This window comes from Plectropomus leopardus, chromosome 15 (genome assembly GCF_026936395.1).
Source record: "Plectropomus leopardus strain MGB_pleo_1.0 chromosome 15, ASM2693639v1, whole genome shotgun sequence".
Taxonomy (NCBI): Eukaryota; Metazoa; Chordata; class Actinopteri; order Perciformes; family Serranidae; genus Plectropomus; species Plectropomus leopardus.
Window position 1 is genome coordinate 19575561 of NC_142190.1, and position 23895 is coordinate 19599455.

The 23895-nt window shown below is 39.9% G+C and overlaps 2 protein-coding genes across 2 annotated transcripts in view; both read right to left on the reverse strand.

Annotated features, from left to right (window-relative positions):
• Positions 1–1083: 1083 nt before the first annotated feature.
• The window catches only part of LOC148187278 (uncharacterized), a 158443-nt gene continuing 135631 nt past the window's right edge, over positions 1084–23895 (reverse strand). Inside the window, exons 4-5 of the mRNA XM_088088007.1 lie at positions 2173–2258; positions 1084–2030 (exon numbers count right to left, since the gene is read on the reverse strand). Coding sequence (XP_087944133.1) covers positions 1763–2030; positions 2173–2258 — 354 coding nt within the window. The 3' untranslated portion in view covers positions 1084–1762. The remainder of the gene's footprint in view (positions 2031–2172; positions 2259–23895) is intronic.
• On the reverse strand, positions 11251–14410 carry ovca2 (OVCA2 serine hydrolase domain containing). The gene is made up of 2 exons (XM_042499656.2): positions 13979–14410; positions 11251–12072 (listed from the first exon to the last, which is right to left on the reverse strand). The coding sequence occupies exons 1-2, from the start codon at positions 14130–14132 to the stop codon at positions 11552–11554; spliced, it is 675 nt and encodes a 224-aa protein (XP_042355590.2). The 5' UTR covers positions 14133–14410; the 3' UTR covers positions 11251–11551.

The window sequence follows — 23895 nt, forward strand, 5'->3', positions numbered from 1 at the left end:
TGACGTGGGATACGCACGTACATGTGTAGGTGAATCTTTGAATGAGCTCTCCCTCTCCTCCTTCCTCCACCACCCCCCTCCCCCCATCCACAGTTCCCTCTACTAGTTACTACGGGATCTCTATAAAAAGCCTACGGTTGATGGGAGAGCCCGGTCTGTATGGGAAGCGACTTTGGAGAAGAGGGACGACAAGCGTCTGTGCGCGAAGACAGCGTGGCACAGATTTTGCGCTGACAGTTTCATGTTGATGAAGACGGCGAGTTTAGAGATACAGACATGTTTCTGCAGCAAGGAGCCGCAGCCGTGGCCACACAAGGAACTTTGACTGAGGTAAGTGATTTTTCCCCCTACAGAACAGAATTTGAGTTACTTTAACCGAATATTGGAATAGAGAAACAAATCACCTCTGAAATGGGTTAAGTGAGGGTGTATTGGACGGCCCATCTTAAGAAGCCCCATAGTCTGATTTGACTGACACTATTCTCATCTTCACTCTCCGGTTGGAAGTTGCTGCAGTGTGACTCATTTTCTTTCCCATGTGGGCAGCATTCAGCCTGCAACCTGAAAAAAACAAAAAGAATCTCGAAAAAGAAAACTGTGTGCAAAAAATCATTTGTAATGTGTTTTTTGGTCAGAGTCTGGTTCACTGTGTTTATTGTTATACATAAATATACAAATCAGAATACATATTGGTAATTTATGTTCACCTGTCATACGGGTTGCACAGGTTAAACAGGTAGTTTTGGTTGCCATTTAGGCGCCACTGGACTCTCTTTAGACTATCCGACGTCGTCCACTTAAGATGTGCAAATGCCACCGTGCAATGTACACTGTCACGTGCACAGAAATACAGGCGCACGCACGTCCCCAGTGCCTCAGTGTGTATGTGTGTACGCTGCTTTGTGTAATAAGCGCGCGTTTTTTTGGAGGGGTGGGGGGGTATGGCAGCGTGGAGGTGGGGGAGTGTTCATCACCAACCCCTCTACATTCTCGGGAGCGCGTGGCACCGGGAGGTTTCCGGTGATAGTGATGACATTATCGCCATCGCTTTCTTCCGGTGTGGCGGCACACTCCTCGCCCCCGCCCCCCACCCCTCCTCCCCATGCACTTCCGGTCGGCGTTTCCTTTAAATTATTTTTCTCAGTCTCAGTTCTGTGACGTCGTCATCCAGTGAAGTCAGCCCTGCGTCATTCTTGCGCACTTTGCAGATGATACGCAGTCACCTACTATAACCCTTTTAAAGGCATAGCGTGCACGCACACGCACACGCGCATACTGCGGTGTGATCCTCTGGTGTGCGGGGGTGTGAATGCGCAATGTAAGAGGCTCGTGCGCGTATAACACGAGGGAGGCGTGGGTGGAACGAGTCAATGAAGCCCCTTGTTCATTCACAACTCGTTGTTGTGGCTACTGTTGCACTGACTTTGATCCGACAGTGTTAATTATGTGTCAGAAAGGCGGAGCGACTGGACATATTGTAATATTATAAAATAATATGTAAAGATAAGAACAGCTATTATGAAAGTATATTAACAATAATTTAAAATCTAAACAGCAAATTTCAACCGGATCTTAATATGGTCAGCACCCCAATGGTAAAATCTTGAGAGGTAACAGAAACTTTAAGGTGTCATATGTGAGTTTTTTTTCATTAACATTTTAAATACAATATATGAGTAAGAAGACACCGAAGTCCAGGCTCAAGTTCACTGCTCACTCTTTATGATCCCGTGCGTATTTCAATGGAAGATCCACGCGCTTGTCAAGTCAAGCAGTTTCTCCCCGGTGCCATGGAAACCGAGCCAGACCAAGCCACTGCCCACGCGCTCTGATAAGCCAGGCGGCAGAAAGGGACGAGAGCCGATTGGTTTGCTCGCGGCGTGACGTCATATGCCCGTATCCTCGGGCATGTGACTTGACGAGCGGTGAGATGCGTGACGGTGCTGGTCACCTGACCAACATGTATTCGGTAATGAGAGCAGAGACTGCAGAGCCTGTGATCCACCTCAGACACGGTGAAGTTGGAGAAACTAGGGCGATACCAGAAGTAACGAGAGACAGACTTTTAGAGCTACGTTTTATAGATTTAACGTATCGTTATGAAGTCAAATAAACACTATTTTAAACTAAGATTTGGGACGTTTGACTCCTCACAGTCTGCTTTTAAATTACCTTTCTGCTGTCAGCGTCGTCCACTTCAGCACCGCGGACAGCGCCGAGCCTCTGCGCCACTGTGTCGCTGTTCCCGCGAAGGGGTGCTGAAACACATAAAAGAGAACCTGTTGCAGAGACACACTCATTAACAAGAGACGTTTTGCATATTCTTAAGAAAAAAACTGTAAAAAGTGTTTGCTTTTTGAAATGATATCAAGCTTTTTGTCGTGAGATATTCTGCCAAAAGTTAAAACTGATGACTTTACAGAGTTAACAGTTGGTCTGATCTTAGTCATTTTTAGCACACTGTGCCATGATTGCAAATCTCTGAATGAATGTAGTACTTGGCCAGCGATCTAATCAGGTACATCTCTATGTTTATGCGCCAAAAAGACAACAGCTGAATGGTGCTGAGGGTAAAAATAAGAATGTTGGTTTTTAAGTTTTCAAGTATTACAAGTTTTACAAAATTACTTACTAAGATTCTAAAATTCTTATTGATCAAACACTTGTTTGGGCCTCTCTTGAGGATATGGTAATCAATGCGATAATATTCTAAATATTAAACATATTTCCTGAAGGAAGGTCATTGGTGTTTACTATTGAGGGATTATTCTAAAAAGTCTTTCTTCTCCTTTTGGATATGCAACAGTGTTTCATTATATCAGAACAGTTTGCTAGGTCTTTCTCTCCTCCCCTTTTGATGTCCCCCTGCCTCCTTCACTCCATCTTACACACACTTGCATACATATAAAGTCTAACTAGGTCAGAGACAGGAAAAACTGTGGGTGGATGATGCCTAATACCATTCTTGTCATTCTGTGGCAGTTTATAGAGTTTTCTAGGCTCTAACATTCAGATAATAATACATAACAATATAAAATATACTACTACAGCTATAAATCAAAGACTATATATATATATATATATATATATATATATATATATATATATAACCTTTGATTGAGCGATTGACTGGTAGACTGGCGATTGACATGATTCACCGCTTAAATTGTTGGGTTTATGAGGCACAGATTTTCTAATACTTAGTACAGTTGGAGTAGTAGTAGCAGTATAGTATATCAGGTGGCCAGTTGTTGAAACATTGGCTTAAATAATGGTCTCATCTGTGTAGATGGTAGACCTGGGTAGATGGTAAGAGAACAGAATTGAAAATCATTATATGCTATAACTTCAAAAGATACAGGACTGCCAATTTTACATGTCATAATGTTTCTACTGATAAAAAAAACACCACTGTGTATGTAGTTTATATTTTAAACCTGTTCAGACCACAGAAGTAAATTTTAATATAGTCTTCACCTTCAGTTTTAGTCAGCAACATATTTTAAACGAAATGCGCAGGATGACAAATAAAGATGCAGGGATAGTACTACAAATACACATAATTAGAGAAGGTATTACCGTTATGGCTAAAGCAGTGGCAGTAGTTTTCAGCATTTTATCTTCTCAGTGTAATCTCACCCATGATGACTATTTAGGTCACTGGGAAGCCCCTGGCCAACAAGAACTGTATTGATCAGCATCCACCTCTTGGGAACAGTGTCAGGTTTGATTCCAGTAATGTTACACCTATATCCTCTCCTCTTTTTTTGCTGATGCAGGTTTCCAACAGGAGAGTGTTTGCCCTTCTTACCATCGCTTCCCCATCCTCCTAACTCGGCCAGAGCATCAGCACCTTGGCTTTAGACTGCTTACTGCTTATACAGTGACACAGTACAGTAACAGTCTACAGTCATGGCTACTGAAGCCTGGCAATGCACCAATCACCCCCCTGAAGACAACAGGGCCATGCTGTAGTAAAACCACCATGGAAATACTGCTCAGTACACTGTGTATGTTCGAGGTTTCTCTCTTTCCTCCTGCTCAGAAAGGAAACCTGTGTGGGCTTGCATTGGGGGAGTCCTACACCATGTAAGTGCGTAACATCCACGCTCAAACCAATGAAGACCTCGCAGTTTCCAGTTACCATGCCAACTCCTGCTCCTCCTCCACCCTGCTGTCTCCATGGCGACCGTGGCTTTAGATTGTTACTCTAGCAACAGCACCATGGTAACAGTCTACAGCCATGGTCGTTAGGGGCAGGTGACATCAGGAAAGATAAAAGAGAGAAAAAAAAGTTAAGTTGTAACTTTTAATTAAGTAATTTTATCAGCTGTTTTTTTTGTGTATAATTATCTTTATTTGATTTTATGCTTTCCACCTTGATGTTTTACTTACAATCTCATTCCAACAAAAAAACAAATATAGAATACTTTTTTGTGTAGGACAATATACAATATACTATCCTAAAATGGTGTTAGGCTAACATGAAAACATCAATACCTTCACATAAACCAGATGTGACTGTATTGATGTTTGAATGAATGTACATTCAATTGTTTTACACATAACACTGTATATTTCCTATGTACTGTATTCTCCACCAGATCCCTTTCTTCTCCCCCTAGCCATGCCCTTTTTTTAGTCTTGTGGGGCTTCATATTTGTACTTCCATACTTCATTAAAATGCTTTGCTTTATTGTTGTCTTCAGACAATGTCTTTTCTATGGTCAAATAATATCTAATCAATTCTCAGTTCTCTGAGCTGAGGATTGAATTTTTGTTTTACAAGTTATAGATATCCATTCTTGGATTTCAATTCCAAACTTTGTTCACTTTTGAACAAAGCCCGAATGAATGCAGAAAAGAGTCTTGAGAGCCACATTTCACACAACTATCTGAGGAATCTGGATGAAAATCTGTTTAAATATTCTCCTAATTTAGAAAGTAGGTCAGAGGTCACTCACTCATGCATGATCACTGCTGATTGGAGCAGCAGAGGCGCAGCATGGCATGGCTGCACGTTCCTCTTGATGAAATGCCAAAGAGTGTATCTAGTGTTTCAATTCTATGTGATATCACATACTGTAAACTATCTGACAGAGTTTAACAGTAAAGTACACAACTACACATATTGCTTTGCACTTTTACTTTATTGGGTTTATTGTGTTTTGACCACAATAATGAATGCAAAGAGTACAAGCTGAACAGATGAGTCAGCCAGCTCTGACACCTGTTCCCCTCTCTGTTTATCTGACAAGAGCAGCTTCACTTCAAAGCAGCACAGCCAGGGACTCCCAGTAGGCAGCACTGTAACCTACAGGCACACACAAACCACACACGGGGCGCTACACAGATAGGCAAACCCACATGTATGCATGCACATGTGCAAATACACACGGATGGTATGCTCACAAAACACACACACACACACACACACACACACACACACACACACACACACACACACACACACACACACACACACACACAAAGCTCTACTCCTTGATCCACTCTGCCTGACCCTTTAATATCCAGAGTTATTCTGCCCTCTACAGGTCAGGATCTGTCAGTGTTGTCTGCCTTTAACTGAGCTACTAAACTTTTCCCAAGCAGAAATATTTTGCAGCTTGGTGTAATATAATAAAAATTAAAAACTTTACTTCAGCATGTTTTCAGTTTTCACAGTTCTGTAACTGATGCAACAGATGGTGGTGTTATGTATGTTCAGAGTAAAGAAGTTACTTGAAACAAGGCACTTGATGTCTGAGTGACTCTACACCCCAGCATGACAGACAGGTGGATTTCTCATTCAGATGCTGTGTAGCAGTTGTCCAAACTTTTAAGTAGTCTAGTTGTAGTTTTTCAAAGTTTGGGGAAAAAAGCTGAAAAAATGCTGAGCAATTTGGGGGGGGGGGTTGTCAGCATTAGTGTAGTGTCAGCATATAGCATATAGAGCATAGATGTAGACGCACAAATGGTGCAATTATCTTTAAATCATGATATAATCATAAAAGGAAAACTTTGATTTTTTGGGAAAAGACTTTAACTTTTCACTGCATCCTAATCCATCACATTTCTGCTATGCATCTTTTTTTTCATAAAATGTTAACATATATGCTGTATGCTGACTGACTAAAGAAAAGAAAACAGAAGGAAATAAAGGACAAGAGAAAGAAAGACAGATGACAAGTTGTTAATTCTCTGCCTCCCTGCACCGTAAAAGCTCATGTGCTGACAAATAAACAACAGCACATAAACTCTTACTGTTCAGGGCTGAGAGGTTAAATGCTCTCTTGCTATCTCTCTCTGACACATACATATACACATACACACACACACACACACACACACACACACACACACCATATTTTCTGCCAAGAATGACTATTTTATTTATATGTTATATCTTTCATAATTGAAAAAAACCAATAAAAATAACCTAACCTAACCCCATAACCTGATGCAGAAAAATCCCCAGAATGCAGGAAATTAGGTGTTTGATGCTCAAAATATTCTGGCAGAGGTCCCCCTAATCTCCCTTCAATTGTTTCCCCCCATTATAGAAATGCACTTAGCTCTTAAATATTAGCATATTAGTCTTAGACCCCTTTTACTCTTCAAACTATCACCTATATGGTCCCAGTGCAATGCTAAGAAAGTCTGATGTAACTAAACACCCTTCGAGCTGTTATGAACATCGCTTCAGTGGCTCTTTGATTGTTTGTTTACTTCCTTTGGTGTTCATCCTCTACAAATATCACTGAACTACATGAGCACAGCAAAGGCTCTTGGTGGCATTGTTGTAATGTCCCTTTTTTATCCTCCCAACCTCTTAATAATTTTCAGGAACCAAACAAGATTGTGCAACAGCGTTCACATTTTTTTGGGGATATGTGAGCCAAGACATGCCTCTCTCTCTCTCCCTCACCCTCTCTCTCTCTTTCTCTCCATCTTATCCAGACTCCACCACAGTCCTCCTCCATAGTCACGATGACTAATATTTACCCCAGTAGTGTCAGTTAGGCACCTCAGAGGACAGCCAAACCACAGCTGTCCTCGCCAGGGCCCAGCCACGGCCTCTAAAAAAGTCCAGTAAAGCACACAAGTGGGCAAATGACTGAAGATGACATCATACATCAAAACAGCCGCTACCCTAACTTCAGACGGCTTCGGCTGTGTCCTCAGTTAACCTCTGTACCTCCTCTGTCAACAATCGACACTCTGATCATAATGACTTCTGGCGTTAAAGTTAGAAGCAGACACCCACACTGAACAGGTTGCTCACGAACAGGATGTTGCAGGGGATCAAATCCAGGATGTTTTTGCAGGTGACAGGACAATTCAATCCGTCTGAAATCAGTGACATGAAGAGAAAGCTGCACTCGATGACAGGACAAAGACAACAACCAGACAAGTTCTGGCCCTTGCCAAAGTACATTTTGTCCACACAAACAAGAAAACCACAAAGCAGAGGAAAACCAGAAGTGTGTGAGTATGCAAGCATGGAATAACAAATGACCAAATCACACCCATATGGAGGAAGAAAAAATATGCAGATGCACACCCACGCACACACACCCACATGGCGTGCATGTGCGCACGCACCCACACACACACACACATACACACTGTCCATTGATTGGGCCTAGATATCACGCCAACACTGCAGCATAGATTTCTTCACTGTGTGGTTTCATGTCATTAGCTAACATCAACTGACTCTCCCTGCCTTTTCTGTTCTTAATATAGCAATTTGACTGACAACTCTAAATATACTCCCACTGTTTCCCTCTTTCATATGTCAACACACATCACACAAGCGTCAGACACACTCCATATCTGACCAACTCTCAATCAGGAGGTTACTTTCCTTTTGTGTGCAAACTGAGCACACCACATTGCAGACAAACACACACAAACACAGGAAGCAAAGAGGCATGGCTGAATCCCATGTGGTGCTGGACACAAGCCATACCTCTGGAAAACCTCCAACATGATGTTACATCACATCCATCTGCACCAGCATACCAATTTACCGGTGCAAGCACACACACATGCACACATGCACACATGAGTGGATTTAAAATCACAGAGTAAAAAAAAAATCAGACACACATTTTTATGGACAAAAATTCAGAACTTCTCAATGACTTCTCAAGGATCCTTGATAAATTTCCATTTCGGAAAAGCATGTGCGTCACTATGTCTGTGGCACTTGCTGGCCCGGTTACAGTACTTTTCAACACAAACACCCACTTATAAGAGTCTCTGTTCCCATAACAAAAGCTGCCACAATACATCACACACACGTTACCTGTCTTAAAGCTGGTATAAGTCATGAAAAATGAGAGCCGTGTGAGTTTTCCATTTGTACCAAGCAACAAATAAGTTGTTTGCGTTCATTTGCCTTACTTGACATGGCATGTCTTTCGGTGCAACAATTATGCATTGCAATGTCAATGCTGAAACAATATATATCGTGCAGCCTTAAGTCGACACATATTAGAGATACGTTATGTCCACAGCTACCTTGCAGAAAAAAAGCCATTATGTTACATTACATGGAAGATTATCCCTGGTAGATTGCTGTAACAATTCATTTTTTTACACACAACAAAATTCCATGACTTTTCCAAAACTGTCATTGATTTTTACTTATTCCATGACTTTTCCAGGCCTGGAAAATGACATTGTGAAATTCCATGACTTTTCCAGGTTTTCCATGACCGTGGGAACTCTTCTCTTTGTTGGGATCACTGTAGATTACAATGATGACAAAAATGAATGACTGCAGAAAAAAATGCATGTAAATCCAAAAGTTGCAAGCCTGATGATTCAATCTCAACTCCTCCGTTATTCCAGTGGGAGCTGTCAGTGGTGGACGCTGTGGTAACAAGCCAGAGTTGGTCAACTCTGTAAGTGTCTGGACGAGCGCGGGCCCTGGGATGACCAGGCTCTTTGGAGTTTAAGTGCAAGTCTTATATAGACAGGCTCACCACGTGGCCCCTCCTCTCCTTCCGTCTCCCATAACAACAAACGCTCCATAATCAAAATAGAGCCCATCTGTGCTCTGACACACCCCTCTGCCCCCCTGCTCCTTCCCCCATACTCCACCGGGGGAAAAAGTGATCCTTCAATCGAAAAACTTGAATGTGCCCTTACACTCTCCCCTTTTCAACCGCAGCAGCCAGAGGAAGGCAGAGTGGGAGAGAGGGAGAGGGGGAGTAACTCCACCCTCATCTGTCTCTGTCTCTCATTCCATTATTTCCCGGTTGTTGTGCAACAGGGGGAACGGATTCCTGAGAAGGGAGTCACGGCTCTGTTGTAAAACTTACTGGCAAGAGTGACCCTCTGTGTTTTTCTTTTACTGGTTCCCTCACTCTCTCACTCTCTCCGTTCGTCTCTACTTGTTATCAAAACCATGTGTATGAGTGTGTGTTGTTAGGTCTTGGAGGGACACAAGGGCCACAGGGGAGCACGGGAGAAGGACCGTGATGGTGAAACAAGACCATGTAGCCATGATATAGCATCTGCGCGTGTGAGCAGCGGCGGTGGCTCATCACATGTTCAAACAGGTGACATGTTATCAACATTAAGCCGGCTGAAGAGAGTTTTTCCAGAGAGGAAGTTGATAATACTGTAGAATTTCATCTCAGCCGAGCAAACACCCACCCACAACAGTTGTCTGAAGTTTTCAGCTCAAGAGCGGATTTTTGAGATATCCAGACAACTATTTTTGTGCAAGTTATAATAAAATGTAGCAGACAAGGCATATGTTGTGCCCAAAGCTGACGACACACAGAATGTGGAGGGGAGGATGTTGAGAGTTCGGAGCGAGGTAGAGGCCGGTGGGAGATGAAAGGGAAGGAGGGAGGGAGAGAGGTAGAGAGGAGAGAAAGCACACATCTGGAAATAATCGAATGAGTGCAGTCTGACGTGCACATGCTTCGGCTATAAAAGAACAACATGTCCTTGAACTCTGTGCGTTTGAGCGTGTGCATAAACCTGTCTATTTAACTCTCATAAGAGGAAACACCTTCATGCATCCCTATAAGCAAAACACCTAAAGCGATCATCAGGATGCATCGCCTCTAGATGGCAGACCAGCTTTTTATTTACTCCTCACATCTGATGCTGGGTGGAAATGACCACATAATGATGTGGAACGCCAACATATGTTAATCTGCATCTGTATAAACTTTGGGGCATTTTTTAGTACCTATGTTACAGTATGAGGGTTTTATTATTATGCAGTTCTCACAATATTTCTTAAGGAAAGCAGATTGCAAAGCTCCATTATGCAAAATATTACTCAAATGTATTAAATCAAGGTTTCCACTGTGGCTTGGATATAAAATTCTTGTCATAACTTTCCACAATCATGGCACAGTGTTCCCAGAACCTAAAAATGTCAGTCCTCTCTAACTTTATTAGAGATTACTGGGAAAAAATGAAAATGTGTTTACGCTTATTCCAGTAAAATTTGTCATTTACTTAATATTTATTGATATTTCCGTAGTTTCCAAACCAATTGGGAAATCCCCTGATTGTTCCCATCTGGTGACCTGTTTAAAGACATCAGAAAACTTCAAAGTGCTTGCTTGTCTGGAAGTATCTGAAATGTCTTATCTGACTGTGGAATCGGAGGCCAGACCTCGACCGTTAAAGTTAGGTTTAAATCAAGCGCAACTTCGGTGGCTGAAAAATGAAGCCAAAATAAACATCCAACTTTACAGCAGATATAAACGTGTTTACAGCCTGGCACAAAAAGAGTTTTGGTCTCTATAGCTAATATCAACTTTCATAACAACTGTTTAGGGATTCATTTTTATACAACTCACTCTACTATATTTTACACAGTTACGCATAATTATGGGTGGGCCGCTTTGAGTGACAGGCTGCCTGCCGTAGTGGCCTCGTCTTCTCGGTCAGATCCACCCCTCACTCCTCCACAGTGCCAAAATATGGTCTCTTTTTGCCCCAAAAAACCAAGATGGCGATGGTCAAAATGCCAAACCCAAGGCTCTAAAATGGAGTCGACAAACCAATGTGTGACCTCACAGTAGCCACGTCTCAATAAATACACATTACTTAAACAGAGTGATTCTGAAAGCGATTAGTTACACTTGTGCTTTTCTTGCTGCGATTCATTAAAATATAGGCATCATGAATTAGCAATGACTCAAGCAACAGTCTAAAAAAGTGACTTTAAAGATTTTACACAACTCACAAAAGAAACAGAGACTAGGATTCATGAAATAAACAATTGTCCCATCATTTATTGTCTGTTAGAAGACATCTTCCCTGAGAAGGACAGCAGTCGTTATTCTGATCAGTTTAGAGACAAAATTCAGCCTCCAGATAACAGAGGTCATGACTCTGAACTTGGCATTGTTACCCAGAATGCCTCTGGAATCAATTATGGTATCACAACATTTTTCTGAACATTAAATACTCAACATTCTTTGGCCAAATTCAAGTGTCTTATTCACGGCTTCTTTTTCTTTTGGTTTTTTGAAGCAGCTGACTGAGTTTCTGTGACTTTCCTTCTTCACTGGAACCTCGCGAGAAAGTCCTGGTAGGTCTGTCTGTGAGCCGATGCAGCAGGAACAAAATGGCCACCAGGATGTGTCAGGATCTGAGGGTCTTGGAAGGAGGGGAGGAGCTCCCTGCTCATGTTGTCAGGGATGACTCGGTCTTCCAGTCCAAAGACATGCAGGGAGGGGATCTGGAGCCGAGACTTGTAGAATTTTTGGTGCTCTTTACATGCGCTGGGGAAACCAGCAACTAGGACGGCAAAGCGGAAGCTGAATGCTGGCTCGAGTTTTTGCTCCTGAAGAGAGAGCAACATGGCTACAAAAGCTGCTCCCTGACTAAAGCCCAGGATGCCGTCGAATGGACCCTGAACCTTTATAGCTTCTCTCACGGCGTCGACGCTCTCGTCGATCCCCAGGCTCTCCTCACACTGCTGCTGAGCGCTAAAAGTCCGAGCTTCGATGTCAGAAAACCACCAACCCCGGGGGTCCTCGTCGCCTCCAGGTCCAGGACCCGAAGCATTCTCCTTCTCTGGAGCTGTTGAAAGGACAGAAGACAAAAACAGTTATTTTGCTGTCTTAAATTTTATTTCATTTAAAGGGACGCACCGAGGAAAAGTAGACCAAAGGTTTTTTTAATTCTCTGAAAGTAAATCTTTACATTAGGACTAAAATAAAAACATTGATTGTATTGCATCATTAACGTTGTCATTACTGTATAAAATTATGTCAACATTTCCATAAATCTTTATTTAATATTCTGTATTCTTAACATTTTAGCTCTGCATGTTTCAATCTGATGTTTGAACTTTGCATTATTTGAATTGTTAAATAAAAAAGGTTTGCATTCAGGCAGGAGGTTATTTTCGTATCACAGATATCACAGATTTACAGGTTAAGTGGAAATTGATGAATTATTTAATTTTTTGGTTACAGCTGTCACCATGAAGTACAATCTCAGGCTGTAACACATTCTTGATTTGTTAAGGTTACAAAACTATCGCAAAAATATAACATTAACTATTGAAGTCATTGTAGTACAAATTCTGAATCTAAGAAACCTACAAAGTGAAAGCATGCTTGTTATGTCCACCTCTAAGCTTTCTACAACACACAGTGTTGGGAAGGTTACTTTTGAAATGTAATAGGTTACAGAATACCAGTTACCCTGTTAAAAATGTTAGTTACGCAGCTAACACAGCTTTTACAGTGTAGAACATTGTCTCACTTCACTAGATCTCAAAACTATTTAGTCCTAGAAAATCACTGAAACAGGAAAATTGGCTTTTAAATATTATACCCCTCACAGACTGAAGAATCTTAAGAAGCTCTTAAAATTAGACACATTAATCCCTTTCAATCAATTGAAAGAGCTTGCTCTCAATGACCTTCCTTGTTTAAATAGTCAATAAAAAATGTAATTGCTTTATCAAAGTAGTGTAAACTATTACTTGTGATTACTTTAACTAACAAATGTTTTGAACAGGGCAATAAGGTCAAAAAGACCTAAAACATAAGTACATAAAGTTTATGCTCAAATTCCTCTCAAGGGCCTCACTGACCTGCGTTGTCCAAAAAAAATATGTCAAAAGAAGGCATACTTGCATGGCAAAAAGATTTTTTTCATATGTAACCCCTTTTTAATCACCAACATTTTGATTAGTAATTACCATTTAATTACATGTTTTTCTTCTCAGTAAATGTAACTGATTACAATTACATTTATTTTGTGATTCAATTATGCTTTTTTACCTATATGTGCCTATGTACTATGTACTTGTGTATATGTGTGTGTATGTGTAAGAGGGGGACTTCTAGTTTTACTGTATAAAGCACTTTGTGTTGCAGTTTTGCTTATATAAAAAGTGCTATACAAATAAAGTAAGGGTCAACAGATTATCGGCCTGGAAGATTATTGGGTCTGGTATTTGGCACTTTGCCAATAACCTATAATGTTTCATTTTAATGATCACGGAGACAATTAATGAATTAAATAGTGCAAAGAAAGAACTTCTATTTCGTAAAACATCATGGAGCTATTTCTGTTTATTTAAATTCTCACTTGACTTAATAAAAAAGTTTAGGAACTTGCTGTATTTGATGTTAAACTTTTCATCTTTGATCTAACATGTGCTAAAGGCATCTAAACAAAGTTTTGTGTTGGAGCGTTATATTCCAAATCCTAAATACTAACAAAGACTTTCATTTTATTGTAAACGCATATGGATCCCAAATATCGGTTATCAGTAATAATCGGTATCCCTATCTGCTCTGAAAAATCAATATCAGTCGACCCCTGAAATAAAGTCTGATTGACACTGTAACTTATTACATTTAACTCATTACTCCCCAACACTGATGACAAACAAGACTAACTCACTAGCTGCATGTCAGTGCTCACACCTACGGCAGGTGGGTTTGGGGCAGAGTTGGGGGTGACCCACCTTCAGCGGTGACTTGCTGCACGCTGTGCGGTGCGCTCATGTAAACGAGCTCCACTTGTTTCTTCAGCAGCTTCCGCAGAGCTCCCGTCTTCTCGCGGAACGAGCTGCCGTTCTGACGGTAACCATGGATGCACAGGAGCCGGAGCGGAGCCATGGAGAGGTTAGCCTAGCTAACTTAGCTAACGCTAGCCGCAGAAGTTAGTTTCGACAACAGCACGGAGGTTTTTAACGCTGATATTTGAGAACAAGAAGTCGTTTTCATATGAGCACACACATTTAAGTGATCGTGTTAAACACACACCGGGATATTTCAACCACGACAAAGTGTTACTTAGCTCTCAGAATATCGACATTGGCAAATTTGTGGACAGCTGAAAAACTCATGGGACCAGCCGGAAGGAAAGGAACTCGCTTCCGTTTCTTCCTTTCAAAGTAAAACCATTGTTGCCAAACATGACGTATCTCCTAATATAGCCTACTACAGTGAAAACAAAAAAATACATTTAAAGAAGTATATAATGTGGATAAACATGACGTCAGTAGAAACTTGACTAATTTTGTTAATTTTAAATGTGTAGTTAGTACGTGCTGCGTTTTGGGACAGCTAAGATGTTAACATGGAAATGTGATTCCCTTGAAGTTGACCAAAACATGTGGGACTGCTACTATATATATATATATAAATATATATATATATATATATATATATATATATATATATATATATATATATATATATATATATATATAAATAAATAATGAAAATAACTTTTAGTTGGTAATACAATGACATGGCAGATAACAGTTTCTATCAGTTACTATATGGAATTTATTTCCTCCTCACCTGGTTAGACTTTCCCCTTTATCATTTAAAAAATCTATGAAAAATATCTGACTTCAACAATAGTCCAAATTGATGTCATGAGTTTTTGTTTTTGCTTTTTTTTACTGTTCTTTTCTCTTCCTTTTCTTTACATAACTTTCTTTGTGCTCATCTGCCTTTCCTTTCTTATTTATATTTTATTTTGGCCTATATGTATATATATTTTAAACAATTTTATATCTGTTTTTTTTCCCTCATCAGTGCTAAGAGACTGTATGCACTGATTGCTAGTTGTCACTTGTCAAGCTCCTTGAGGGTTTTCTGGGTTTCCCCTTCATGTCTCCTTTTATTGAAATGTATGACATTGCTGTTTTTTTATATGTGCTAAATATATCAAATCAAATAAATAAAATCAAATCAGTAAGTTCTGTTCCATTTGATTCAAGGATTCAAAAGTTTAAGTTGCTTCATACACAAACAAAATGTACAGGGAAATGCAGGGCTGTATACTACTAAAGCTGTACTGTGCAATGAATAATAATATGCAATGGATTATAATAATTGGAATAAGAATAAAATAAAAATAAGAAACAATAAACAGAGGTGGGCTTTAGCCTGACTGGCTTTCCCTCAGCAGCAGCTCTGAAAAACAATCTGCTAAACATATAGCTCACACTGATGTTGCTACAATAATTTGCACCAGCTATAACTGCAATGTTGTGCTGACTTCATGACGCAAAGAGCTCTGTGATGACGTGTTCTCACAGGAAAAAAATATAAGCTTGTATGTCCAATATATGCTATTCACATACAATTTTATAACACAAAGACTGAGATTTGTCAATAAATGCTGTGAAGTTTAAGTTCAGAAAGTTGAAAGTTAAATAACTAGCATTGACAAAGGAAGACAGTGTGTACTTTGGTGAATTTCTGTACTGATCTGACTTATTCACCACTGGATCGTCTCCTCCACTGTGTTTACTTCTTCTCAAATTATTGATTTACAGGAAGATGACTGACAGAAAGTAAATCTATTAGAATTTTCATTATAAATGAATTGTTTGGCATGGAGGTATTGGTATTACATGGAGGAGCTTTACACATTTTTGTTGAGAAGTGCAAATCAGGGGACTAGTTGAAGACATCGTAAGGCTTTTTGAACTTTCTATAGCCTTGAGCTACCCTCAGGCTTGAAAGCCCAGAGCTTGCCAGCTTTTCTCAGGTAAAGGGTTCAGAGTTTTGCAAAATCACGAATGGGAAAATAATCAAGCAAAATTCTTCATTCCACCTCCTCACATTTAGAGATGCATTTCACTGTCTGACTAATGCTTTACTTATGGAAACAGCGTGTGCTTGTGTTTCTGGGCCAGGAGGATGAACTGATTGGCAGCTGGTGAGAGGCTGACCCCTATAGACACAAAGGAGAATGTCTCACGCTGCGACATCTAAGGCGAGCCAGGTGATACAAAAGCTGCCATTGAAAAAAAAATCATGAAATCTTTGAGTACTTAAATCTTTCATCTTGCTGCAACAACATACAAAGAAAAACTGACAAAGAACTTTTATTTTCAACGCAGATAAAAGTGAAATGCTAATTCTAGGCCACAGGAACTCACTTATCAGACACTCTTTCAACTTCAGTGGGAGCACAGTTCTCCCAAAAGACTCTGTCAAAAAATACAGACATTATCTTTGATCCAGTTTCCCTTTTGAGAAACATATGAAGGCAATATCCCAAACACCATATTCTCACTTCAGAGTGACATGCAGGAGTTGGCATTTAGCCAGTCCTCATAAGGGTTTGGGGATGGCCCAAAGCGGTGGCAGCCATTGAAGAAAAATAGGATGGGAAAAGAGTGAAAAAAACCCCTTTTCCTCTTATTCCTTGGCATCCATACACATTTTTTTGGTGTGTCACTTTCAGTTGACTCATCTTTAAAATATTTTTGCTTTTCACTGATAAAAAAACCCCAGTTCACGTGGCTCCAGGGAACACCTCCTAAGATGTTTCCTGAGGTGTTTTGTGAGCTTTTGTGTGTTATGAAAGAGCTCAGGGTTAGGGTCTACCCAGCTGGGACGTGATAATGAAGCAGGGGGGGCCCCGACTGTTTCGTAGGTGCAGCCTCAGGGCAAAGCAGGCTTCTAAATCAGAGAGACTGTTTCCACTGCCTCCGTCTCCTCTTAGGGTCTCTGTCAACAAGTGATTGTTTTCTTTGATGATGTTGTTCTAGTTTTTTGGAGTGGTGTCACACGCAGGCTCTGTCAATTAGGTTTAGTAAAGGTCTTTTGTTGCTGAGAGAGCGCACGTGTTGCCTTGCCATGACGCACATGCTAATTAGGGAGAGTGCCAAAAAAAAAAAAAACACCCAAGGGACAAGGCTGCTGTTGATGTTCTCCAGCACTGGTGAGGAGCCATGTGTCCATCCCCCAGGGAGGCAGAGAGAGAGACACACACACAGACCTTTACTGGTGGAGACAAACTGATCCTGTTTCATTTTTTATTTTTAATTTCTTCCAGAAATGGCTGCTGCAACATATTACTCCCTGGCTGTCCCAGCTCCACACTTAGACATTTCCTGTTATTCGAAACTCAGCATCCTTAGCACTGGTCTGGATCTTAAAACATAACAATATAATAACTTGCAGCATCACATCCTAACATATAACAAATAACTAACAGCATCATTTCATCATAAACTACTGTCACAATGTTAATTATCTGAATTGCAGCACGATATACTATACAACCCTTAGTTATAATAGTAACATAACATAATGTGCATAATTGGTCTATAAATATAACATGAGGCCATAATCAAGATACTGCATAATTTCAACTCTGACAACCACAGCCAGAGGCGAACTTAAATTGTCAATGCTGAGTTTTTCCACACACTTATAGCTGTTTAAATAAGTCTAAACTGCTATTTTTATGGCTTCTTCTTTTTTTTTTTGAAGATTATTTTTGGGGCATTTTCCCATTATTGACAGGACAGTTTTAGATAGACAGGAAAGATGGGAGAGAGAGGGGGAATGACATGCAGCGAAGGGCCACAGGCCAGACTCGAACCCAGGCAGCTGCAGAGGCCTCAGGTCACCCCTTCATGACTTCTTCAGTTTGATTTATTACAATTATTTTTAAAATTTTGATACAGTTTAGTGAGAAATATTTTCATTAAGTTGCTTTGATTATCCTTAATCGTTTCTTTTCTCTCTTTAAAAAAAGAGAAATCGCCATTGAAATAACAATGTGAGATTAGGAAATTTTGGAGGACTAGGAGATACTGTAAAAATAGAAAGTTAAATTTGCTACTACAGGAGGAATAACAACTGAGAGATTTAAACACCAGCATCCTAAACATGAGATTAATTTATCTAAGCCTTAACAGGCTTAGTCTTTTGAAAGCAGATGGAAAATATCATATGAGTCTATATGAGTCTTGTTTATCTGCTGAGGTTTAATTATATTTCAAAGGTTGGAACAAAAGTATGAAAAGTTAGAGTTGGAATTCAATGTAGCGAATTCTTTCTCCAGTACGTTTTATGGACATGATATTGTCGTCATGTATCACAGTTTACTTTAAATTCTACAGTAATGATCAGTAAGACCCGCCTTTTCCAATCACACTTTAAAGGGCAACGTACAAGCTGAATTTCTAAAGCCCATTATTCTAAATCTGTATTAGTGAAGTTATATCTGTGTTTCAAAATGGTTCAGTTTTGACACTTCATACATGGCACTGATGAAAAATTATATATTTTTGGTTATTTTCAGTGGCTTAAGGCTAATGGATTACTGTATATCCAATTAAATTGGAACATAATGTGCCAGGAGCATTTCAAACTACCAAATTCTAAAAATAACTCCTTGTAAAAACAAACCCATGCAGGTGTAAAAGGTTGAAATGACTGTCACGTCCTTTGTGATATGCGTTAGTGTTTGTCGAATGGCTACGGGCAAAGGTAGACAGCGTGGCAAATCTGTCTTTGAAAAAGACTTAAAGAAGTTACCAATTATGGCTATGGGGTGAAATGAGGTCTCCCTTCATGTTTTATTGTGGTCCACAGGGGGGCAGTGGTACACTACGAGTTCAAGATGAAGTAGCTCTCTCGCCTCCCTGGCTGCAAAATACTACCAGCAAGCTACCTGTGCATGTGAGTACACAAGGGAGCAAATCCACTGAAAGTAATTGCACTGAATAATGATCAAGCGCGGAGTCATGCATAATACTGTAATTAGGAAATTCAGGAAACAAAATGCAACCACTTTAATTAAAACTACAGATGGAGAACTACAGTGTCAGTATCAAGATAATCCTGTATCTATTGTCGGTGTAAAGCCAGCCGCTGATGTACAGCATGATCCACTGCAGATGATCATGGAGGACACATAGGTTAAGCCTCACAGCCAGAGCCAAAAACCAAAAAGGAGGGAGGGGGTAGTCATGTTCAGAGAGGTCAGAATGGCCTGCAGGTTGTGTCCTCCAGTGGAAAATCTGTGCTGCTGTCCTCTGCAGCGACATTATTAGAGACCCTGTCATTCTGCCATGCGATCTGTGAAGTCTGCGTGCACATAAAGGAGGACAGAGAAGAGTATGACGAATGTCCTGTCTACTCCGGATCCTCACTGGAGCTGGCAATGTAGGCCATACACAGTGTGAATGCCCTCGAAGAAAAGCAGATAGATGTGGAAAAAAAGAGCATCTTTATGCTTGTTCGAAGTGTTTATCTTCAAGTGGTACGTCCCGTTCGGGGAGACACAGCTACGATTCTTATCAAGACAAGCGTGGCACAAAACCAGTGTGATAAAAGGCTGTTTTGTTGTTGTATTGTTGATGGCTGACAGGTGTCATGGGGTGGGACTATGGCGGCAGGTGAGGCAGCGTAGCTGGAGACATGTCACTTTTTAAAACTGATATTGTCAGTGTGTGACAGCGTTATCATTATTTTGCTGCGCTTTCCCATCAGGCTTATCAGTGCGAGACTATTGTTTTGGCAAAATGCAAATAAACACCTACTGTAGTGCCCCACTTTGGCTAATTAGTGCAATTTAATAAATTCAAGAATGAAGCAGAGAATGAATCATTCTTTTTCATTAAAATCAGATCAGTGGTGTGTGAGTTAATCTGTGTGACAGACTGACAGACTGAAGTTTATCTGTCCTTTCCCATGAAATATCTGAAATATTCCTTTAACTATAAGACATTGTTCTCCGCTCCATTGAGTTGCAGTACAAAGCCTCACATCCCTCCCTTTAGAGGATGCTTTCAATGCTGGGGCTGAGCAGGCTCACACCTTGCTGATACAAGCTGATCCATGAGTTTACCTCATTGACTCACTGACTTTTTCTTCTTAGCAGCCATGAAATCTGAGAGCTGCTCGTATTTATTTTGAGCATTCAGTACCGTTCAGATTGACTCATACAGGAGGGACTCCTTGTGATCTCAGCAGTTAATGTTTGGGAATGAACCGTACTATATGACTCAACTAGTAGAAATGCATCACCTCATTCATTCATATACAAGTGAGAAGGGGAAAGAGCTGGTCAAGTTAAAGGACAAGTTCCCTTTTTAAATAAGACTTTGTACTCCAGATCCGACTCATATTGTACAGTAAAGTTATTAAGAATTGGGTTCCCTTTTTAAATTACGATTTGCCACTCTTATTTTTAAAGATCAAACATCAATGGGTGTATCTGGATAGAGGACTGTGTAGTCGTCTCTTGTTTGTGTTTTTGTATATACTTGTTCTGAGATTTAGATATGTCATATGGACAGTGACTACATTTACAAGCACGCTAATATTCCACTTCTATTCGAAATATTAAAATATTCAGAATTTGATGTCGGTTGTTTAAACAGTATATTCCATTTGGATTTTCCGAATAAGGGCTTATTTCAAATTGATCATTTTCCAATTGAGACATGGGATATGATTATATTATTGAAGTTTTATGGGCACTCTTTGGACATGTACACAGCACATTTGGAATATGTGTCTCAATTGTTTTCTTTTTTGTTTTTTTCCCACAGTTTGTGAGTTTGAGATTAGCTCTGTGTCATCATAGAAGCGTTGTACACAAACATCTAACAGTTTACAAAGCTGCATGCCCAAAAGAAACGCCCAATTTCTTGTCAGACAAAGGTCACAATGACCTTGACCTTTGATCTTCGATCACCAAATTCTGATCTGTTCATACTTGAGTCCAAGTGGGACCACACCTAACCAGTGGGATACACACATGCACTAACATGCACAAGACTGAAAACAAACCACAGAGAAGCTCAGATTACAACAAACACAGAGGTAGTGTGACCTCATTCTCTGCTCAGGACACCACTATGTCTTTACATAGCAAATAGTTGTGCAGACAGAACCTTTTACTTGTACTGCAGTATTTTTACACTGTTGTATTAATACTTATTGTGGATTTTAAACTACTTTTACATCGCAGTCACCAAAACACAATCACAAGTGTTTCTTCAAGGCCAGTGTAGAACAAATTACTGTTTCAATGTATATACAGGCATACTGTATTAAATAAGACTTGAAAAAAGTAAACCTTTCCTTTAAGAGAATCAGAAAAGAAAAATAAAAATATGCTCTGCCTCAAATGATTCTCACATGTGGGGGGGGGGACATCTCTTTATGGGCAGTGAAGACGTTTTTTTTTTCATTGTAGAAGGCTGCCCATCGCTATCCTCTGGTGTGTGTTTCAAAATGATGCACTGATGCATCTCTGTTCAAATTCACAGCCCATTGCCTGCTGCAGAGCTAGAAGAACTTCAGTGGATTGCAAACTGTCCTGATGCTTTTGGCTGCAGGCTTCCATCAAAAAATAGATCAAAGAGATCAAATTGATAAAAGTCTAGACGGGGGGATAAACCGCGTTGCTACCAGAAATTAAATTTTATGATCAGACGCACAGGAATCAAACACTGAACATGGGAAATCCCACTCTTTACCCTCACACCATCATCCGCTTCACATGCTGCTCAATTATTTGATTTGATGTTGCAGATATTTCAAGATCAAGTAATTGAAGTGCACCCACTGCATATGCTATTAAACATTAATCAAGTCCTGCTCCTCTGTCAGCACAAAGCAATGATTCGCATGTTGCTAGTGTTGCTGAACATCTCAAAAAAGGTGTAACTGTTGTCTTTAGACATAGGCTCAAGTTTCAGAGAGACAAATGACACTGAACTTTTGCAGAGCTTTCTATAAGGGAATTTGGGTTGTGTGGAGAATTCTCTCCAGCTCGTAATGGAGGAAGCTGCAGGAGGATGTGTCCAGAGGGAGGGGGAAGGATGGACACGGTGGGCACTGAAGATGAAGATTGAAGAGATGAACAGAGAGGTAGTGTATCAGTGTTCTCAGAGAGACAATGGAGAAAGACAACCCTGTCTAACTTCTGGTGAAAGGTCTTCTGGTATTTCAGTTGCCTAGAGCAAATGGAAAGTTAATAGAGGCTTGCAGGAGAGGCGGTGAAAAAGTTGCATAATTTGCTTTCTCTCATTTTATCAGAACCTTGTTAGAGCTCCTTCACAACACAGTTTTACCTTCAACTGCTCTGAATAGATTCTTACGAATGTCTTAAAACTAGTGCTGGGCCGTTAACGGCGTTAACGTGCTGCGTTAACGCGGGATTCTTATCGCGCGATAAGGAAATTATCGCGCGATAAACTATTCACTAAGTTGGGTCTATACAGTGAGCAAGGCACCAATTTCACTTTGTTGTTTAAGCGCGGATGTATACCTACCTTCCGCCTTGTTCACGCAGAGGGGGCGTGAACAAGGCGGAAGCTGGTCTGCCTGAGTGACTGGTGGAAAAAGGAGAAGCAGAGACTGGAGTGATTAGGCTCAAGCCGTGTCACAAAGCTCTAATGTAGGCCCACAGTTCAGTTAGGGTCATGTTATCAGAGGCTGCGCCCTCTGCTGTTCATTCCAGTTAGCAGGAAAAAGCTTTTTCCACATGGAGACAGAACCTGTGTTCCTAAATGTCTGTGTTTAACAAAATAAAAAAAAGTTAAACACCAAAGTAAATCTTATGGAACATTATTTTTCTTTACCAAATATTATAGTAGAACAGCTTTCTCAAGCATTTTGTGATGCATTTTCATCATTTAGATAGATAGATATTATTTTGAATGTCTTTGGCAAAATTCAAATCTATAATTTTAATCTAGATTAATCTAGATTAACTACAGGATTGCAGTGAGATTAATCTAGATTAAAAAAAATTAATCTATGCCCAGCACTACTTAAAACATAACAATAACTGACCATAACTGGTATTTTACATGTCAAATTAATATCTGCTATGTAGTTAGATAGGACTATTTACAGTTTAAGTTCTATAAAAAATATGCTGTAGTGTTGCAGACGTGTTCTTTTTTGTTCAGTTTTTAAACTACATATATACTTTTGAAATAGCAAAATGAATACAGTATATATCTCTTTATAGCCTTTATCTGTAGATTGTCCTCTTTAATGGTATACTTTGCAGGATTTTTTAAAGAAAAAATGTATGGACTCATACAAAAGTAATCCCTCTAAATCATCACTTTTGACCCACTAGAAGTGTGTGGCAGTGTTTTTATCTGCAGAGACTCTGCCCTCTGCCTACATGCCATGTTCCAGTCGTTCCAGGACACACCGTGCAGGGGAGGTCAGGACATTATAAAAATGTAGCAACTAGGTGCTAGACAGTAAGCAGCATGCCTCCAAAAAGAAGCTATGAAATTTCGAACAAAGCGCAAAATTAACACAAATATGGCGAACAAGAGTGAATCCTGGCATTTTTGGGACATACTCCAAAAACTGTCTTCATGTTATCTCTCTTGGGACAAAAACATGTACATAAATAGAAATGTTGATGCTTCTCTTCACTTTTCCTAATGGTTAGGCTGTATAACAATTATGCACAAAAATAAAATAAAATAAAATAAAATAAAATAAAATAAAATAAAATAAAATAAAATAAAATAAAATAAAATAAAATAAAAATATATGTTAATATATGTTATTGCCAAGATCAGTAACCAGCTCTCTCTCTTAGCATATTTACCAAACAGCTCTTGCTGGCTCAGCT

Excerpts from the sequence above, each read along its gene's own strand:
- ovca2 (XM_042499656.2), bottom strand. The coding sequence starts at position 14,132 with ATGGCTCCGCTCCGGCTCCTGTGCATCCATGGTTACCGTCAGAACGGC. Across the intron at positions 12,073-13,978 it reads GCAGCAAGTCACCGCTGAAG|CTCCAGAGAAGGAGAATGCT; the intron begins GTGGGTCACCCC and ends TCCTTTCAACAG.